Source organism: Stegodyphus dumicola, chromosome 5 (genome assembly GCF_044657685.1).
Source record: "Stegodyphus dumicola isolate Sdum_Otavi_A_Nest chromosome 5, ASM4465768v1".
NCBI classification, from domain to species: Eukaryota; Metazoa; Arthropoda; class Arachnida; order Araneae; family Eresidae; genus Stegodyphus; species Stegodyphus dumicola.
In genome coordinates, this window is record NC_140772.1 from 39,255,854 (window position 1) to 39,277,765 (window position 21,912).

At 33.9% G+C, this 21,912-nt stretch overlaps 1 protein-coding gene across 2 annotated transcripts in view; it reads left to right on the top strand.

Moving 5' to 3' along the window:
* Positions 1 to 16,330, top strand: part of LOC118182583 (uncharacterized) — a 127,611-nt gene extending 111,281 nt beyond the window's left edge. For both annotated transcript variants that reach the window (XM_035351959.2, XM_035351958.2), the window contains one exon: positions 12,938 to 16,330. In XM_035351959.2, the coding sequence (XP_035207850.1) occupies positions 12,938 to 14,013 (1,076 nt within the window). In that variant the 3' untranslated portion in view covers positions 14,014 to 16,330. The remainder of the gene's footprint in view (positions 1 to 12,937) is intronic.
* Positions 16,331 to 21,912: the final 5,582 nt, after the last annotated feature.

A 21,912-nucleotide genomic window follows, 5' to 3' on the forward strand; every position in this document is an offset into this window, starting at 1 on the left:
ATCAACATTGCAGAATATAAAATGAAAGTCAGTTTTAAGTATTTTTAGTATGTGTGTGTGGGGGCGGGAAAGGAAGATAAACTGCACCAAATAGTTAAACAGAACAAAGAAATATGACAAGTATTGATTTCTGTAATTTTTCTCTTGTCTGCGAAGAGCAGTTTTTAAATCACAATTGATGTTTTGTATGTTAACTTATGATTCTACAGATTATTAGCTGTATTATTTCTTTGCAGTTGTAAAATGTATTAAAGCAGGGTTAGCTAGTATATGCCCTGAAATTTCAATTTCAGTTTTTTCAGTAAATCATTCAATTTAATTATTGCTTAGAATGAGCTTAATCTCTATATTCAACTTATGTATCTTGTCTTAAATAAAAAAAAAAAATTAAGAAAGGGAAATAATTCTAGAGATGTAGTGAAATTCATTCAACCCTGACATATTTGCCCCATTTTTCCTAAGAATCACCCAGAACTAAATGTGTCATCAAAGTTTCACAAACATATAAGGAAACATTCTGAGCTGTTAAATGTCTAAGGTGTTATGGCTCGTATATGCGGTATAGAATCGGTGCTGCATACGATCGATAGCTATTCTACCGCAAATGATCGACACGATCGTCGTAACTTCAAAAACCGATTTTTATGCTATGTAGGAGTTGATTTTAATGCAGATGTCGAACCATGTCTGTGATAATTTGTTGTACGTGTCAGATGTGCATCGGTCGTCTTACTTACTGTTATACTATCAAAATTTCATTTATTGTGTTGATCATACACCTTTGCTGTGCGGAGCTTGTGCCGGTGTCAGTTTTACACTTTGTCGATAGAACGCGGTGTTATGGTCTTGTGCATTGTCGATTCTATGCGTTGTTGATACTATGAATGGAAACATGTGGATCGACACTAATTCAGGTAACTGAAATCTCACCTTAAACAAAAAGTACAGGTAAAAAACTTTCACCCATTTAATGTGACAATGTTCGATAACCGAAAATTCTTGGAATTCTAATTAAAGAAAATCTGTATTTTATAATTCATTAGAATGCAGTAGGTTTATTTTGTAGTTTTAACTGTGCCGTTTTAAAGTGATATCAAATGGTGCAGAAGAGGATTTATTTCTGGAATGTTTAGTTTTTTATAATTGCGGTACAGGACAGCTATCATGTTTTACCTTAGAACTCTCGAATTTGGCTCGAGCTTCCAAATTTCATTGTCCTTACCTACAAACCCAATATTCGAGTGATGCATGGAATTCTCACGATTCCGTATTTATGTCTTCTATCTTTAGTATTATTGTATTAGAACGCGGTATTCAACATATCGAGAGAATTTTCTAACTTCAACCATGCAGCTTTTAAACATTTTAATATCTAAAAATTTAATTACCTCATTACTTTGTAAGAAAAAAAAAAAGCTTTTGTTATCTTGCTTCTCTGCTATCTTAGTATCGTCCAAACAGCGATTCTGAACTAATGTCCCAAGAAGCGTGATAGTCTGCAAAAAATAATTAAAGACTCTGCAGAAACTAGTAATGAATTTGCTAATAAATTGGGACGTTTATTAGCTAATTACAATTGCATAAATTTAATCTTAAAGTTCCTGGAAGCATGGATATTACTTCGAAAGTTCCATAGTATATATTCAAGCATTTTGCTCTACAATTGCGCGAGAAATCGGTTAGGGCAGGGTTGAATTACATTGCAGATATAGTGATTAGGATAAGCTTTATCTAATAGTTCCTTGAGCCATGAATATTATTTCGAGTAAACAAAAATTGGTTCAACGTAATTAACACAGATAAAGAGGAAAGTATCGCTGTCAGTCCCAACCATGTAGATTCGAAATCCTCTAAATACAGATCGTAGGGAACCTAATAAATGATCTCAATGGGGACAGTATTATAAAATAATTGACTAGCAGTATTATAGGCTAATAGGTGCTTTTCCGTGTCGCCGGCGCAAATCTCGCCAAGCAGACTTTATTGGCGACAACATACAGTATACACATAAAAAATATTTAAAAAATGTTAGTTCTAAGAATTTTTTATTTTGAAGGCATAAACATTTTAATATCGCTTAAAATTTTATAAAAAGCCAATAAATAAAGAAAATAAATTTGTAAAAAGACATTAAGAGTTTACTATGCTTTAATGGTTCAACATCCTGATTCGCCGGTTCATATCACGTGACTTCAAGCGATCTCATCTCACATAAACTACTCTACAAAAATCTAATGCTCTCAGTAATTATCTACATTAATTTCAAGTGAAATCTTAATTTGGAACACAAGTTTAAATGCAAGAAATATTTCAATTCGTACAAATAGCTTACTCAAATTATGTAAAACTGCAGTGCTTTATGTTGCTAATGCATTCTCATTAGAATTGATGAATTTAACCCTTGACTTTACCTTTTCTATATTTTCGGCTTAGGGTAAGCGCTGTGATTGCATCCTAATTGACTTAATTACCGAAAATGGCCTTAGACATAAAACTGTACTATCTGATAAAAATTTTATGTAATTATATGCCAGTATTGAAAGAAACAATCAATCTGATAAAAAAAAAAAAAGCTGCGACTTGTTTTGAAAATGAGGCGTAAAAGGTTACCAGCGAGAATATTCCGTTTGGCATCGATTGTACCATTATTGGCGACTTTATCGCTTGCGCCGGCAAAACGGAAAAGTACCGGCTAATACATATTAGACACTTTGTTAATGCTTTACACAAGACATTTACTTGTTAACGCTTTATCTAAAAATGCAAGCCACTATTCTTCAAGCATAATATTGTAAATCTGCGTTTGTAATATTTGTATTGTTGTAAGGAATTACATGCATTCTTACCTTGTGCTGTTGCGTAAAAATCAGCGTATCTGGCTATTACGGGTTCCAATTGATTTTTCAAGATCTTCTGCTCTGAAAAATCTACTGTCTGTAGGTAGTGAGCTAAAAAAATATTTTAGGTAAAAGACCGAATATAGGAAAGGGATGCTAATTGTCCTTTTAAATGATTATTCGAACGCGTACTTGTTGGTTCTAAAATGCTTTTAAACGCACTGAAAAGCTGAATGTTTTGTTTAAAAAAACTGGTACGTTTATTAACTGAATTTAACGAGTGTTCGGAAGTATTTACGTAATATTTCATTAACAACCAAAATTAGTTAATTTTTATTATTAATTACATCGTGTACTCTCTTAATTATCTCTCTTTTAACTTTTAACTCTCTTAATTCACTGTAAATTTTAGATATTTATGAACATACACATATAGAAAATCATGCCTCTGATTGGGAGATTCATGGAAGATGGAAGACTGTTATTCAAAAGAATATAGCATCATACAGCTAATAATTTACTAATTATTAGTTAATTTGTTATATAGTGCAAAGCCTCGTAAAGTACTTTTTTGTACCTCTAAGAAGTTATTTTATTTCAAGTCTGAGATTAAAAAGAAGAGAGAGAAGTTATGAAATGTTGCAGTGCTTATCCGCATCTCAGCAGACTCAAATTAGCTCCTTTTTCAGGTGCAGCGCAGGGAGCTAGCTTTCAAAGCTCATCACAGTCGCAACCGCGGCCTTATCGCTAATGAAATGAGCATGTTGATGGCTGGAGGCTGTAATTGTGGTGGCCAAAGAGGCGGAAGTAACGGAAATAGTTGCGAGGGGGAAAAGGCCTGGTTCCGGTTCGTCCGGGCAGCACCGCCGTGGGGCTTGCCAATCTTGGCGACGCATCGCCATTTCATTTCAACTCGTCTTTGATAGGGACGTGACTCAAGTTTGCATGCTCGAAGTTTTTCAGACGCATATTTGCGAAATCTAGGTATTATACGTAAAGATTTTTTAGCCTACACTTCTGTCTTCGCGAATATGGCGTCTGTGCAAACAGATCCCGTTAATTGTGCAAATGTTTATTTTGTGCGCCTGCGTTCTGGGAATGCCTGCGAAGCCCGAAAGAAATACGAGCACGCATTAAAATTAAATGCGTCTCGCAAAGTTTTTGTTTTCCAAATTCTTATCTTTGTTTACGCTCTTTGAGCTAAATGGAGTTCGAAAGATGTTTCAAATAAAATAAATGCCTTTTTTGAAAAGGATTAGAATAATAACCATGATTAATCCAAATTTAGTTAAAAGAACACAGCCAATAAAAATAATCCATTTTATAATAAACACAAAAATGCTCTTAATTTATTTATATTTTACAAAGCTGGAGCATATATGCATTTATTAACATAAATTAAATCAGCATTGAGGCAAAGAGAACAAACACACTGTGAATGAACAGAAGATAAACATCATTAAAAATGAAAAAATCAAGTTATGAATAATATTAAAGAACAATATTTACGAGAGATCTTGAACAGTGTTATTGAATGTTTTCGATAATTATTTTTCTATTGTTCCGCTAATGAGAAACTTTTTTATATATAATTAAATACGGCGTGGTTAATCGGGACTCGAACTATTATATCATTTTTCTGAAAATGAACAACAAGTAATTATATTAAAGTTTTCCTGAAAATAACAAAATTACGTAAATTTAAGATGATGATGATGCTAGAAATCACTAAGGCAAAATTGGAACGGGGTCAGTTCGGTTTTACTTTTATCCTTTATTTAGCTTTCATTTGTATCATCTTGAAACTGAAGTCTTCTATTTAAATACTTCTGTTGAAACGTCTTTATTTCACTAATATTTTATTCAAAATTACGTGTGGAAAGTGCCATTTTCGCTAGGAATATGGAAAATGTACAGAGACCTTATAAACTTAATTTTTAGCACTAAATTCAGATATTAATGTTTTCAAAGCTTGGATTTTCTGTCTTGGCAAAACATAAATTTTTGCCACTGCAACTGCGGGAAGTAATTGATGCAAACTTGGTGCGCAGACGATTCGGTAACAAAGTAAAGAGCTGCTCCTTAAATATTTTCTTCTTAATTAAATTTCTTTTCATTAAAAGGAAATCTTTTCTTTTAATTATGATTTTTTACATTAATTTTAGAAGTGCAAAAGTCTGCATTAAAGTTTTTAATTAGTAGAACTAGCGTAATTATTTAGCTTAAAATTGTTTCAGGGGTTGAAATAAAATTCTGAATTTTCAATGCAAAAATTCTGAAAAATCATTTGTTAATTTAGTTTAGTTTTTCGATTATGTTTAATTATGAAGATTTAACGATTAATAATGCTCATCAGTTATTAAGTGGATAAGAGTACCGAACACTGGTAGTTCGAACCCATTCGAATCAATGGCGGATGGGCTGCCTGCCTTGGTGCTTCTACCTTTTTTTTTTTTTTTTTTTTTTTTTTTTTTTTTTTAAGAGTAGAATAACGTAGATACGGCGCAGTTTCTCTCATAAGATGTTTCATGAAGACATCACTTCGCGTGTTTTACCTAATCGGGTAATGTGTTTTACCTAATCAATTGGCGGATCCTAAACATAAAAATAGATTAGTTATTTTAATAAATAAAAAATGGAATAAAGTGACTTACACTGAAAACTTTTTATTGAATATACTTATTTTGAAAATAAGAACATTATTATAAAAGACAATGTTGAGTATCTAATATTCTGTAGAAAATTATTCGACGCGTTTTTCCTATAATGGAAAAGATAACAATTAACCAACCAAGCAGTCAAATAACTAACCAATTAACGCAACACTTAGCGTAACGATGCGCTGACTGGAATAAAATACAGTGCTATTTATTTATTTCACGACAGCAGTGGAAGGAACACAAAATGTTTCACATAAAAAAAAGAATGTAAATGCATATGTGACATGTGTCCTAAATGAAAATATAAAACTTTGTGCAAAGAGCGTTGGTGAATTGCACCACGTGCAGGCTAAATAAAATGAAAAAAGGTCTATTTTCAGATAATCATTATTTGTATTTCGTATAACATATACAAAACTAAACTGTATGAACACCTTTTACTTTCTTTCTTCCATTTTGTGTAAATTACATGAAACAAACATTATTTAAATTCCTTTAACTCTTTGTGGGCACTTCAGTTTCAAAAGCTTTAGTGTAGGCAACTTTCGTAAAATGCAGTAGTCGGGCAGTGTTCACACGATAGACAACGTGTTAATTTAGCGACCGTTATTTGCGATTATATCACGTGACAAATTTATCTTTGCCAAGATTCATCATTTTTTGCACATCGTGGCGCCGTTTTCTTTTTTCAGCGAGCAGAAGATTTATAGATTATGAATATAAAAGCGTGCTGAACTGCATTCGATTCGAAGGTGCAGTGCGTCCCAATCACGTCTTATTGTGCTTTTATGGGTCGGGCCCCGGGATTCCGTTCCATCTTCTGCGAGGAATCGGCAGGCGATGCGAAGAAGCTCACGCTGTGCTCACACCCCCCCCCATTACTTCTTGTCCTGGGCTCGGAGCCGGAACTCGCTGAGGAGTCCTGGGGCGCGTGACCTTGCCCAGGATGGTTGGAAGGCCTCTCACTAGCGCCTTCGGTGCAGCGTTCGATTGTGTGAGATCTCATTTTGCCGGACGTTTGTGATCGTTTCTATGGCAAAGCTGTCACTATTGCGCATAAACCATTTCAATACTGCTCTGATGCCGCTAATTCGTGCTTAATCAGCAATCGAATGAATTTTTAGTGTAAAGTATTCCATTTAGTTACACTTTTTAGACAATTTCCGTTGAAATACTCCAAATGATTTTTGAAAATTATGCTGCTGGTCCACATATCAGCTGATTATGTTGCATTATTTTATTTAAACAAACAAACAAACAAACAAAACTGTGTTTAGGTACATGATAAACAGCATTTGAAGCATTTTTCATTAAATGCAATTTTTCTGCTAATGTTAACAAAATGTATCAATTAGATATATTTTTAATTAAAGTATAATTTTGATGAACTGGTTGCATTATTAACAAATCAATATAACGATTAAAAATTATAACATATTTCTCGAAGTGCGCTTATTGCTTTTAAATCGCGCATTCTTAAACAGATTCAGCGATTTAGTAACAACTGATTAACGATCAATTAACAGTTGATTAAATTTGAAAGATAAAGATCATATGCTTTTAGACTGGTTGAGAAAGCACCAATGTAAAATTTAAAGCTATAAAAAATGAAAGCAAAGGCTGTCATAGATTATGATTAAAACTATTAATTTCGATGAAACTATTAATTATTAAAATATTTTAGGAAGGTTTATACTTACTTTTGCTCCTGAAGGAGAGGGAACTGTGTATAGTCACCCTCGAAATTGATAGAATTTTACTCAAAATCTTATGTCACGCAGGTTATTTTTTGAAGGAGCGGTAGGTTATTTTTTAAGAGGTGAACAGCGAAAATATGTTAATTACAAAATTATTCAATTTTTAAAAACAAATAGTAAATATTATAGTTTTATAACCAACTGCAAAATAACTTTCTAAATAAAGATTTAAGCTGCGAGATTGCTTTATTTGAGACATCAAAATTTTTATGGTACACAGTTTAATAACCTTGGTTTTTATTAGAGAGGCTATAGAGGTTACTTTTCAGTTTTCAGGATTGCTAGTTTTTGCTTTGGGCAAAAGTGTTTTATACTAATTTTTAAAATCACTTTTTTTTTCTAAAATGAAGGGAGACAGCATCTTAATCTTAAGAAAGTAAGTCAGCCTTTTCTTCTGTTTTCTTTCTCGAGGCTAACTGGCTTAACCCATAACTGGCCATACTGACTATCGACCCCGAGTACAAATTTGATAGCGTAATTTTTGGGTTTTTTTTTTACAGTAATTCGAGTAGAATGGTGTGTGATTTAAACAAGAAAAATAACATACTGAATAAAAATTAAAGAATTTTTTAAAAAGGAGATCAAAAAGCTTCTTGTATTACCGGCTTGATTCAACAGTAAAGTATATAAATATCAGTATAACAGCATTCTCTAATTCAAAGAAAAATTTTTTAAAAGATATTTAAAGAATATATTTAAGGATATATTAAATATCTCTTTTAAAAAAGATTAGCGATTAAGTGTAGCAATTGATTAAGATTTAGTAGCAACTGATTAACAATCAATTTATGCAGAATATTTAAGTTTATTTATATTATGCACTTTTATTATGAAATGACGTTAGCCAAGAAGGGCTGTTAGTCTCAAAACAGGATTCTGCATCATGAAGTGCATCACTTTTCAAATCGTTGCCACCAAACATTATTGTTCTGTATTATATTAAATTTAAAGAAATTAAATAATAAAGAATCTGCATGAACGAACGTATGTATGTTTCTCGCATAGTGAAAAGAACAACGTCATCTAGAGCCATCAAATTTTGAATAACGTAGCCGTCCATCCGAATATGAGCACCTGGAAACCAGTATTTGGAATTTTTATTTTTTTAAATTTTATTTTTTGCCTATTTCTTATTTTGTAAAATTTTAACGAATTTTTGATTAAAAAACACAACGATTTCAAAGCGAGCAGCGGGGAGAGGGAAAAAAAAAAAAAAAAAAAAAAAAAAAAAAAAAAAAAACTACTAACAGATAAACAGGTCTTAAGAATTTTTGGCTGGTCTGAAATATTGTATCAAAATATAAATTTTGTGGAAGTAAAACTCGTACGGATTCCAGCATCTGTATTTCTGATGTTTGATATGGATTTCGATATTGAATATATTTGTGAAACTGAATGCATGAATTTTCCCACACAATTTGATTTTATGCCATAATTTCAAAACACCGCTACATCCGGAACGCAGAACAATGGGATACGTTTGTTGATGCGATTGCCGTTACGTAATCCACGACTGTCTTTTTTTTTTTCGTAATGTGCTCTCCGGAAATTATTCCAGCCTACACCGGAAGGATGAAGAGCGGGAAAAAAATGTATGGGAGAAAAATTAACTCACTTTGCTGTTTTTTTGTTTTTCATAAAACTTGTCCCCAGTGTATACAATTGCACGTCATCGATAAGGTACTTTACGTGTGGATAAAAATCGTGCCATATTTCCGAATTAAAGCCGTTTCCGAATGGTAAAAATATTCAAGTCTATGCATATTCATTCTGAATAATTCTGATATAATTTTATCTATATGATAGGAGTAATGTATCAGTATGAAATTTACCTTAATTATGCGTAAGAAAGAATTACCTTTTTTTTGGAGAAAATTGTTTCAAACATGATCCAACAGATGGCAGCACTACCACAGTCAGGAATATTTGAACCAAATGTTCCTCCCCTGTTATTATAGTTATTGACTAGAATGTTAAAACGTGTTGATATTTCTGCGCAGTTAAAAAAAGTAATAAAAAGAATTTTTTTACAACAACAAATCAAGAATTTAATTAACTGTTAATGATTAAATATTTAAAATAGGGCACAAAAACCATTACCATGTATTTTATATTATTTTCATTTCGTTATTATTACTTTAAATTTATTCAAAGTTAAAAAAATATAAAACATCAAACAAAGAGTGATTGTATTGGATTGAAATTGATAACCTTTTTCCGATTACCTGTTTCTAATTTGATGAAAAATTAATGTCACTGGATTTAAATATTTTAAAAAGGAGCAACTTTTGCGTAACACTTAAATATCCAAATGGTATAGTATATGCTTCGGATATTCTTCCAGGAATATCTAGTATTAAAACCACGCTAAGCCAATAATTCTGGTGCTAAACAAAATCAGATCTTTCGGGAATGGAATATTATTCGATCGCATCTCAATTTGGAAAATTTTGAATGTTGCCAGTTACTATATTAGGGTGAAAAAAAGCTTAAAAAAGTAACACAAACAAACAAATAAATAAATAAAAATAAAATAATAATAAATAAAAAAGTAAATAAAGTATTAATAAATAAATTATACAAAATCGTGTTTTGAGTCAAAATAACTTTTAAATATCATATTATTTTGTATATAGAATATAAATTAAATGATCAAGTAGATTCTGAAAAAAAAAATTTTTTTTTTGATTTTATTTCATCAAGAGCAAGAAAAATTTTAAAAATGCTTGAATATTAAAGAAATAATTTTTATGTTAATTGCTATACTATTCATATTTTTTCAGTGCTACTTTCTTTTTATCAAAAATACACTTTTAACGGTTTTTTTAAATACTAAATTATTATATATACTAATTTTTTGAATGGATAAAATTATGATTAAACTATTATAAGAGTTAAAGGGTTTATGTAATTACCCTTGTTGAATATGTACGTATATAGATACATTTAATTTGATTGTATATACTACCGCGCATTTACCTCAAGTGAAAAAATAATTTAGGCACGGCTCTGTTTAATACCTTGAAAGATTCTTTTAGTGCGTGATATGAAGATTAGTTAATTTCTTTCTGACAAGTAAGGCAAATTCCTCGCGTCCTTTGCATATAAATAACCATTTGTAAAATTTCCTTTAATTATAGGTCATTGGTTATTTCTTTGGATGTAATGAAATCTTCCATTTATATTACTGGAAGATATGCTGTCCTCCTAGAAGATAGAAACTTTTATATACTTGGAGGATATGGTCCTTTAGACACTAGAGGAGTACATATTCTCAAGTTTTCTAGCCATAGGTGCATATCTTCGAGTTTTATAACCATATTTATATAGCTGTAGAATGTAATACGCGACAATTAGTAATTTTTCATTTACATATGGAACAGGGAAAGAAATTAGCTGCAGTGTTCTGCTATTTTCAGCGCTGAAAAACAGACTATAGTTAAAATATCCTGCTGCGAAGGTTCCGTAACATGGCAGCGACGTATGATTTATTATGACATCCTTCTGTAGTCTTCGTCGATAACTGCTTCGGAAGTTAACGTTCATCATGATATTTCCCGCTTAGCTGCATGTCTTATTCATCATTGTTGTCGAAAGTACGAAATGATTTAATTGGAGATTGGAAGGGTGGAGGGAAGTGGCGCAAATCTGCTAGGCCACGTGGGTCACCCCTGCGTCGCTTCCTGCGCTTCTTTCCTAAGAAGGAAGTTTGTCCATGCTTAATCGCATCATCCCCATTTGCAAAAGATTACATAATCTGCAGGGTCCTGCTCATTCGCCAAAAAATCACATGTCACGGCTGTATATGTATGTCGTAAATGCGACTGGATTTGTAATTGTCAGCTCCGACTCGGCGGTGGTGGTGGAAGGATGCTCCAATTGCCCGCATCCCCAGCTGGTAATAGGTCTCTTCCTTTCCCGTCCGAATTTCCTCTGGCTCCAGGAAACGCATTTCATTACCAACTCTGTCGCTTCCTCTTGTCACCGGCGGCCCTGATTTTTACAGCTTTAACCCTAGAGGAACTGCTGCACTTTGCCTGTATTAACGGCACTATTTCAAAAACATAGTGACACGTCATCGCCTGCGAGGTTATTGTCGTTAGTCGTGGGACGGGAGAAGGCTCTCGGCACCATCCCATACTTCTCCTTAGGTCCGATGTAGGCCCACTTTGTGAAAGGAAAAGGAAGAATAGAAGCTACTAAAGTAATGATATGTGAAATAGCTTTTATGGAGGGTGTTTTGAATTCATTGAGTAGTCTAGAAGAAATTCAAATGAATTCTTTAGTTGTGATGTTTTATAAATAACATTATAAGCTGTCATTGCTTAAAACATACTTCCCCATTTTTGGGGGGGGGGCGGGGGTTGCCACCTCTGTTTCGATAATTATTTTGCTCGGCCGCTTTTTCATATTTGTTTATCGCCTCCTCTGCTCTTTTAACAATGATATAGTAGATATTCTTTAAATGTAATCTGGAGACGCTGAATAAAAAGCATTGAAATTTTTAAATGCTTATTTCACGTGCACTACATCGAATTGTTGATTAAAATTTAGTACGGGGTATAGAGATAGAATGGTAATAAGTGAAAACTTCTCATATCCTTTACAAGAAGGAATATGACAAGTATAGTATACATAAGATACAATAATTCCAACTTTTGAATTAGCACTCTACATTCATTACAGTTAAGTAGCTATCATGGAGCTCTCTAAGATTGCTACCACTCCGCTAGTGTATATTCGGCTTGTTGACACAACCGATAGATGAAAATGCCCCTGAAAAGAAAGCAACTGCGTCAAGAAATAGTTTCGCCCGCTGTTATTCAGCTGTGTAAATCACGCAGTGATAATTCTTGCGCAACAAACATTTTGTAGGGATCGGAAGGAAAATGTTCGTGAAGAATTTGACGCGTTGAAGATTGGATATTCCTAAGGCGACTGTATGTTTGCGAGTGGAGCGTCTTCGAGATCTTGAAATCGACTGTCAAATTGCTTTCACATTTTCTTGTCATCATAACGGTCCATCGTTATTCTCGGAATTTTTTCGTTACATTCCCTTTCATTGCAGTTGTCCTGAAAATCTTTACCTACAAAACAACTGATTTTCGGTTGAGAACCGGATGATTCCGAAATACTGTATGCACGTTGCACCGCCACATAGTTCGGAAAAATGGGCTTCGACCGCAAATGCGCACAGTTCTCTCGTTCAGCTGATGAGAGATAATAAACAGAAACTTCATGGCTTCTGTTGAGGGATAATAAACAGAAACTTCCCCGAATTTTTTATTCGTCAGCCCATCCCCACTATCCTACGACTTCTTCTTCCTTCACATTGCGCCTTTGGTGAAAAGGAGGTTTGTGTGATTTTTGTAGCTCACGAATATACATGGTCTCTAATCAACTCAGTTTGATTCCACAAAATCATGAACTCTCAAAGAATTATAATGTGATCCAATCCTTTTTAAGTTATCTGAACTGAATTCAAACATCTGTTCATTTGCCCTATAAATTGCATCAATCGTTTTGGTGTAACTTTTGTTATATAATTAGGTTGAATAAATATACTTACAGATTTCTTCCTACAAATGACTGTTGATCGAATGGTTTTAAATTCTGTTACATTTTCTGTCAACTTTTCTTTTTTTAATAGCTTTTCTAATTTATTTCTTTTTCTCATTTTCAGGCATGGAGACAAATATCACACTGTGGCAATTCCTGTTAGAGTTGCTACTTAGCAACCAGTATACGCACATCATTACTTGGACCAATAACGATGGTGAGTTCAAATTGCTGAACGCTGAAGAAGTAGCTCGACTATGGGGCCTGCGCAAGAATAAGCACAATATGAACTATGACAAACTATCTCGAGCGTTGCGGTATTACTATGACAAGAATATCATTAGAAAAGTTCTTGGTCAGAAATTTGTGTATCGCTTCGTCTCGTTCCCAGAAATTGTCAAAACGGAGAACAAGATACCTTTCCATGTCAAAATGGAGACAATCAATAAAGCTCAGCAGCCTTTCAGACAATCATCACCTTCTCCTCAACATGCTCATAAGAGTCCACCTTATGGCTTGCCTAAACCTGAACCGCTTTCTCCGAAGAGACATCAAGAACTGTACGAAGGACGACCCAACGGGCTTTGGTTGTTGTCACCTCGTCATGTACCATCTGATTTGAGGAGAGAAAGCAAAAGATCATTCAGCGATGACGACGATGACATCGCTCCCTCACAGGACCATGACGATGGTTCGTGTGAACTTCCTCGAGACCTATCAACCACTGGATCATCCAAACGCATCAAGTCTGAACCTGAAACAAGTGATTCTTGTCATTCGCCTTCAGGCTCATCTGGTAGCGGAAGTCCAGCTCCTTCCCTAGGAGGTGGAAGCACAGGTTCCGGCACGGTAGTATCAATACCAAGACCAAAGCCAAAGCCTCCGCCGATAGGTCCCATATCAACATCAGCTGCCGCTGCTTTGGGTTCACTGCAGACACCCATTGTAACATTCGCTAGCCCCTTCTTGCCTCAGAGTAAAACTCCACTGGTGACTTTACCTTTTTGGAGCCCATTCGCTCTTCCTAGCCCTAGGGGCTACTCCACTTCTGGTAGTGGCGGCACTCATTTCCAATTCCCTAGCACACATGTGGGCCTGGCCTCCTTTCCTCCGCTCAGTCCATTCCTGGGACATCCGTATTCACCTTTCGATCCACAACTGCTGCTTTCACCTGCAAAATCCATCCCAGTGCTTCAGTGAGATTTACAAGTCCTTATGCTTTCATAATAGTGTATGATGTGGTTATTGGCACACTCGCTTAACCTGTTACTCGACTCTTGTTCCAGCATCTTCAAAGAGAACTCGTTTGGATGCTGTTTCTTCCTGTCTCTCAAGTGCCCTCAAGATGTTTCTGAAAACTGATCTCCGAGCCTCTTTCTCAGTAGGTAGCTAACAGATTAATCTACAAGTACAGTAGAGGCTATCGAATAGCTATTTCAACTGCATGTGATGTTTTCTAAGGCGGCAATTAGTTTGATCAGAACTGTCCATTTATCCTCAAAATTTATCCTATTCTACATGGACAATCAATCTCAGTTCGAAGCAACTGAAATATTCATTTGTTTGGAAAAATATCTATGTTTTAATTGAAAATAAATTGAATGCATAAAAATTGAACTTTAGTGTAACCCAAATGTAAATTTATGATGAATTTAGTGAAATTAGTTATATGGACAATGCTTCAGTTTTGAAAACATAATTCAAGAAATTCTGCTCTGTGATAAAACGTCTAGAAATGGAATCGGAACATTTTACGTTTACCATTGCTTGACCTGTAGAGACCAAAAGCTGCGCAGAAATCAACAGATTGAACACAAAAACTTACCTTCAGTAGTTTGTTCTAATGCTAGTCGAATGTCAGTAGAATTTCTCAGAGCTTCGAACGTAAGAATCATCCTTATCATGCCAGGTGATTTCTGTGAATGAACTTTTCTGTATTCTGTTTATTCTAAAGAATGATGACATTTATTAGCTAAGTATGTTTTTGTATTATAGTTATTTTGGCCCGATATATTCAACATGTATTTTCGAAAATAATTGGTGCATCCAGCGCTTAGGATGATTTCATCACTTTTTGGGTTGAGCCTGACTGGACTGTGAGTGGCTGAGCCTGGATGACGTCATCTACCTCAAAGTACGAGAGGCCTCGTATCATCTCTGCTCAAAAGAATCGATCCAGAATCCTTATAACCAAGAAGTGCCTGGAAAAGATTTTAAAATGTGTATTTTCGCCGTTGTATCCCGTTACAGATTTTATTTCCTACAGATGAACTTGTTTTTTATCAAGGGACTTTCATACTTGAGTATCTTCATCACAGAATAAGCCCGTTTTTGCCTCTTCTTGTTAGCTGGAGGATTCGTGGACTAGTGCTGTTTTCATTGAAAGTGTGTTTTAAATTCTGTAGGCGTCATCTAAGACTGTTGCATCTTCTGTGGGTGTCATCTCAGACTGTTGCATTGAGTTGAATTAAGTGCATCAGTGTCTTAACTTCTCGCTGTCTGTACTGTATTCAGTTGAACTCTTCTGTTTGTGCAATAAGTTACTTTCTCTATTTTGAATGATTCTTAAAGATATTTTTTAAAGAAATATTGAAGTTTATATCGGATAAGAAATTAGAAACCAGCAGATTAAATTTTTATATTGTGTATTATTTCGCAAGAACTAGTATACCACGTTCCTTCTCTGTAAGTTGTAGGTACTTAGCTGTTTCAGCATAGAAGAAATATTTTTTGACGAGTTACTATAAGTAATTCTGTATTAAATTGATCAGTTAATATGGATTTAACAAAAAGAAAAGTGTATGTGACAGTGTTGAATATTTGAGAATTTCCTAAAAATATAAGTTATAATTTATAATTTTTTCAAATGATTCTTAAATATGTTTTTGTTTGAAAATGAGCTTCTTTAAACATGAGTTTCATGCTTAAGGAAGGAAGGTAAGCATGCTATTGACTGCAAACTAGCACAAGTAAAGTCTTCATTCTAAATGAAGTTTTAAGTACAGTTCTTTTTTAATACCATAGGAATATAATTTTATAAAACGAGTTATTCAGAGACTATTAATTATTTAAAAAATCAGCAATTTTTCTATTATTCTGGACATTAACCTAAAAATAGATATCTTTTGCACGTTTAATAGCAGTTACCTATACATTAGTATTATTTTCATACTTAAAATAAATATCTACTTATATCGCTTAACTATTTTCCTCTTTTTCGTATTATCCGTAGGTGTACAGCGTACCGTAATTTGTTATGGATGTAATTATAATTGCATATGAAAATAATACCAAATATAAATGCAATAAATACTGTTGGTTTCGGCGAATTTTGCTCATTTAAGGGTTGTTTTGTACAGATAGTAAGGATAACTAAAACAAAATGTACAGATGTCTTCTATTCTTGTATGCATAGAGACGGACCAATTGCGGCCTTGTATCATAGTGCTCTCTTAGATGAGCTCCTTCTGTATTGAAATACATTATTTACTGTTAAATAAAAGGTATTATACAAAAATATGATTTTTCTTTTCTTTTTTCTTCGTAGTCTTTCTTACTGTTTATGCGGTAGAATCTTCCTTAAGGGGACTCATACACCTTAAACCCCTCATGATCTTCGAATATGTGACTATTGCAAGAATTGGGATATTTTATTTATTTTAAAAGCAATTACTTCATGATATAGCTGCTTTGGAAACTAGTAACCAGAAAGTTTGTGTTGCCACAAATAGTTTTGTAATTTAATCCTCTTTGTGGCAAAATATTTCGCCATATTTCCACCTTGCGCGCGTGATATTTTAAAAATGGCTAATGGTACATACTTGAAATTGGATGGAATTCTTTATATGGGCACTATTTTCTAACTGTACCAGCAATCTGATGAATATTTTAATTTTAAAAAATTTTATGGACGAAAATATTACACATTTTTTTAATAAAATACATTTTATAAACTCATCACAAAATAAAATAAAAATTTAACATGAAATTTTTAGAATTTTAGGTTCACAGTAGTTTCCAGATATTATAAAAGCTATATATTAAATATAGAATTAAATGATGAAACAGAATGTTTTAAACTGTGCGCGCAAGTTGGAAACATTTGGCAACACAAACGTTCTGATTACTGTTTCAGAAAGCAGTTGTATTATATAGTCATCTGTAAAAAGTTGGTAGTAATTGCTTTTAAAATAAATAAGTTATCCGAATTCTTGCAACAGTCACCTATTCGAACATCTTATGGATTTTAAGGTGTATGAGTCCCCTTAACACGCCGCTGTTCAAATCTTATATGACAAATACACAATTCTTCCTTAACAACCTTCCATCGTCATCGCTAGTAACTTTTATAAAAATATTTTGTTACAAGTATAGTTTATTTCTCCTCCGTAACGTAATAAATTAACTGACAGTGTACCAGGAATACAATATGGTACGACATCAGTCACAGCATCCGAAATCTTTGTAGCACTGATCACAGTATGAGTGCTGAGACATTGATCATAATCCTGAGAGATGAATCTAAAACTTGTCACACAACGAGTCATGAGATTTTGGTGATACTGATCAGGTAATGAGAGCTTTTTACTGCACACACTGATCACACCTTCTGTGGAGGTGGTCGTCTTATTCAGTTATCATATCGCAAATTTCACACATTCTGTGACACTGAAAATGAGAACTAATGTTTGACAATATCATAACCAACTAGTACCTCAGAGACCTCAAGGCCCATAGAATAGCAAGTGTCTATGATGACCACCTTCACAGAAGGTGTGACCACGGTCTCTAGTACCTCACAGAAGGTGTGAAGGTGGTCATCATAGACACTTGCCATTCTACGGGCCTTGAGGTATCTAGTACCTCACAGAAGGTGGTCATCATAGACATTTGCCATTCTACGGGCCTTGAGGTCTCTGAGGTACTAGTTGGTTATGATATTGTTCAAACATTAGTTCTCATTTACAGTGTCACAGAATACCAAACACTCCGTTAAGTATAGGGCCCAGTAGCTGGTGAGCGGCAAAGCTGCTAAATACTGGTAGTTCGGTGCGGAGTTCGAATCCGAGCAAAAGGTGTGGCTGTATGAGCTTTTTCATGTATTTTTTTTTTTTTTTTTTTCATGTGTAACGTGTATACAAGCCAGTTTCCCTTAGAAAGTCATCCCGAAAGCAATTCACCTTTTAGGCAGAAAGCCCTCGAGTGCTTTGCATGATCAAATAACCCAAGCCATCAAGTATAGTCGACTTTCTTTAAGATGACCACTTCCAACTGATTTCGGTCTTGTGCAGAAATTGTCGGTCTGTCACACTGCGAGTCATGTGGCCGAATCTCTGTGGCATTCATAATGAACCCTCTCTAAAACTATTCAAACGGTTTCATATGACTGATCTTCTGTGGAAGAGAGAGTCTCCTGAGAGTGTTTATATATGCTGAAACTCATAGCATCTAATATTTCAAAATATGTCTGACATTTCTAAATAAAACTTCAATTAAACTTATCGGTGCTAAATTTTGCATTTCTTTCAGAAGTCATCGAATATAGTGAAAGAAAGTTTTTACGCACCTAAAAATTTGAATATTTTCCTCCTGTTAACTGTATATTTTGGTCAAGTACAGTAAATATCCAGTTAAACGCTTTTACTGTTAATGGTGAGCCACTCCAAATTTTTGCACACCTGTGAAAAAGATGTTTGAGGCATCGAATTATGTTTTAAAAAAATGCTAATTATATTGAAATATGAATAGCATTTAAAATAAGTATGATGCAATCAAGAAGTATTTTGATTTTTCTTGAGAAAGAATTTTTGAGAAGATACGAATACTATGTGACACATTTGTGCACAGTAAATGATAAATTATCTTTACTTACTTTTTAAATGTCAGGTTGTGTACGTAAAACAATTTTAATTTCATAAACATTTTAAGAAAACAAAATTCTCTACTGAAAGGGCAGTTAAGAAAATATTTATTTTGTCGTCTTACCTGTCGACCATATGTTCGAGACCAAATTCAGTTGTGGAAAAATCATTCTGATATGTATTTTAAAGAATGTTTATTAGAAAATTGTAGTTTAAAAATTTAACGTTACAGTCAAACAGAAAGATAAGTTGACAATTAAAAATTAGAAATCAAGAAAATATAAAAACTAAGAAAATATATGATTGTATTCTAGTTATATAACTTATGACGTTAGAAACACCATTTTTTAATGAATATAAAGTTGCAAATGATTATAAATTAAAAGTGTTTTGAATTTATATCAAATTAAGTGCATCATTAAAAAAGTGAAACATATTCGAACACATTTAATTCGTTAAATAATACATCACTGCCGCCCAGACGTGACAATGGTTAATGAACTCTGATACTGTATCCGAAGGGCGGAGGCTCGAATCCCGGAGATGGCATGGATGCTTGTAAATGTATAGTGTCTGTGCGGCACGGGAGCACTCTAAATATAGGACGAGTCGAAAATCCTTTCGGGTGGTTTGGTAGTAGCCGGGTCCTTTAAAATTGGTGTGGAAATAGAAGTCAAACCTCCTTGATGTCTGGCAAACAATCTTCAATGAAATGTGGACTCGACAACAAACAATATTGCATCACTTTTTTAATTCTGAAAATATCTGAATTACTCATACACTAGTGTTCAAAACTACAGACACATTTTTTACAGCAATTCAGTATAGATCGCATTAATAATCTTAAAATATTGATGTCATATAATTCGAGGAATGGTAAATGGTAAATATCATATAAGCATTTAATTGTCAAAAGATTAAAAGGTTATATTTTTTAAAGAAAACATGAAAGTGACTAGTTTCCGAATCCTTGAAGTTCGTCTATAGAACTGTGTTTCATCGACAAAAACATAACTGGGATTCAGAAAAAAAATCATAATCCTCATTCATTTCAGTTAAAATGATTTCTCGCAATCATTCAGACGGTGGATCGAGATTGAGAAACGTCTGTAGTCTAGAGGCTGGAGCATAGCAAGCGGAAGTCGCTCAATGGTTATGCGTTTTTTAAAAGATGATACCCAAGTTATGGCACCAATTCCAAGCCAGAAGTACCATCATCAAGAGGTCCAGCGAAGGCTGCCCAAGTATATGACATTCGCGGAAAATGAATACATGTCATTAAAAGCACGACATCATGCAGAGAGGGCTAAAGAGTTCTCTCAATACCTCGTTCACGCATCTAGAACAAAAATTTCTGGGAAAAGTGTATACAGATGCCTTGCAGAAAAGCCCTTTACACCAGCAATCAGTGGCATGTATGCCTTTCAAACGATCGTGGAAGAGAGTCCTTTTTTTCCTGGAGGATACATTCTTGGGCGCAACGAGCTTGGAGCCGTTTTCTCTTATTTGATGAATTGAGATTCAGTACATAGGATGATTCTGAATGAGTATGCATCTGGAGAGAGTCTGTAGACTCTCCAGATGGAACATAAGTTGGAGGCTCCGATTTTGTTGGAGACTTTTCGTCTTTCCAGTATAAGGAAAACCGACCTGTTTGTAGAATTGAAATCCTTGTGCGAAGAAGCATCTTGTTTGACGACCACACACTATTGCATATCTTCAATACAGGCAGTCCTGATCGCATAGCGTTATAACATGATGCAACAGAATTTTATGTGAGTAGAAGTAATACGGTAGTAAATAAAATATTTTTCTTTGCATTTAATTTTCGATTTAATCACAAAAGTTTATTTTATACATATGTAATTATTATTATTATTTCGATTAAAAGTCATTTCATAGGGTATCTATGTCATTTTTTAACCGAAGCTGATGCTTTCTCAAGATATTTTATTTTCGAGAACGAAAAGCATAATTTGATTTTTTTTTCCCTTGCGGAAGGCATATAATAACACTTCTAAAAGAATAAAATTCGCTCTACCAAAATTATATATCTCTTACTGGCAAAGTATGAAATCCGGCATTCTATAGCCGCCGGCATTTTATAATCTATTCTAGTATAACCAGCATTCTATAACCTATACAAAGCCGAAAACTGGCCGGGAATGTATGAAATGAATAAACATTTCACACATTGCCTAGGCATTTTGTAGAACACCAAATGATAAACCGCCAAAGTATTAAATACATCTGCGACTCTTCGAATAACCGAAACTACTTACCAGAAGTTACGAAAGGATGTAAAAAACGATAAAATAACTGCTAAGAAGGAACCATGGGGCTATTGGTTGCTGAATCGCTATGATGTGATATTTGTGGAAAACAAAAGTGAACTCATTTATTCTGTTATTCAGTTATTTTACGTACTTACTGAAATTCATTTGGCTATTGGGCACGGAGGACAGGACACATTATTGAAGGAACTTTGAACCAAATACCAGGGAATGATATTCAACTGTACATCCACCTTTGTGAGCCCCGCCAGATAAAAACAACAAATATTAAAAAGGGCATTATGAAACCTATGATTTTTCTGAATTTAATTCCCATTGTCAGGTAGAACTTATTGATTTCCAGTCATATAAAGAATACAAATTTATTATAGTGTACCAAGATCATCTCACTAATTTTTATTACGCATTTAGAATAAAAGTTTTTTAATAGCAGTCTTTCATTATTTTTTCAAAATAACATTTGTATTTTTTAGGAATGAACGTCTTTTAAATAATAGCATATCATGACATTTTTTCATACTTTGACTAAAGCGCATTTGTAATTCTATAAAATGCCTAGATATTATATACAATGCCTAATGCCTAGGTAAAGTATATAATAATTCTCATATTTCATACTTTGCCTAAAAACGCCAGGCATTCTATAAAATATCTAGATATTCTATAGAATTCCGGCGTTTCGTACATTGCAGGTGATATCGAATGCATTTTTTCCCCTGAAGAAAATTAACTTCAGATGTTGTGGTAGTGATCTTCTGCTTCGTAAAACATAATTTCGACATCCGTACCTTACTAAGAATGTGGCAATAGGCGTTTAGAAGCTTTTGCTTGCATCTATCTATCTATCTGTACGGGAGGGCGCAGCTGCCTTCCTGTTTTCGTTCACTCGATCGTCTGCAGCTTGTTCATCATAGCGTGTGACGTTTGTAGTAATTAGGTAGCTT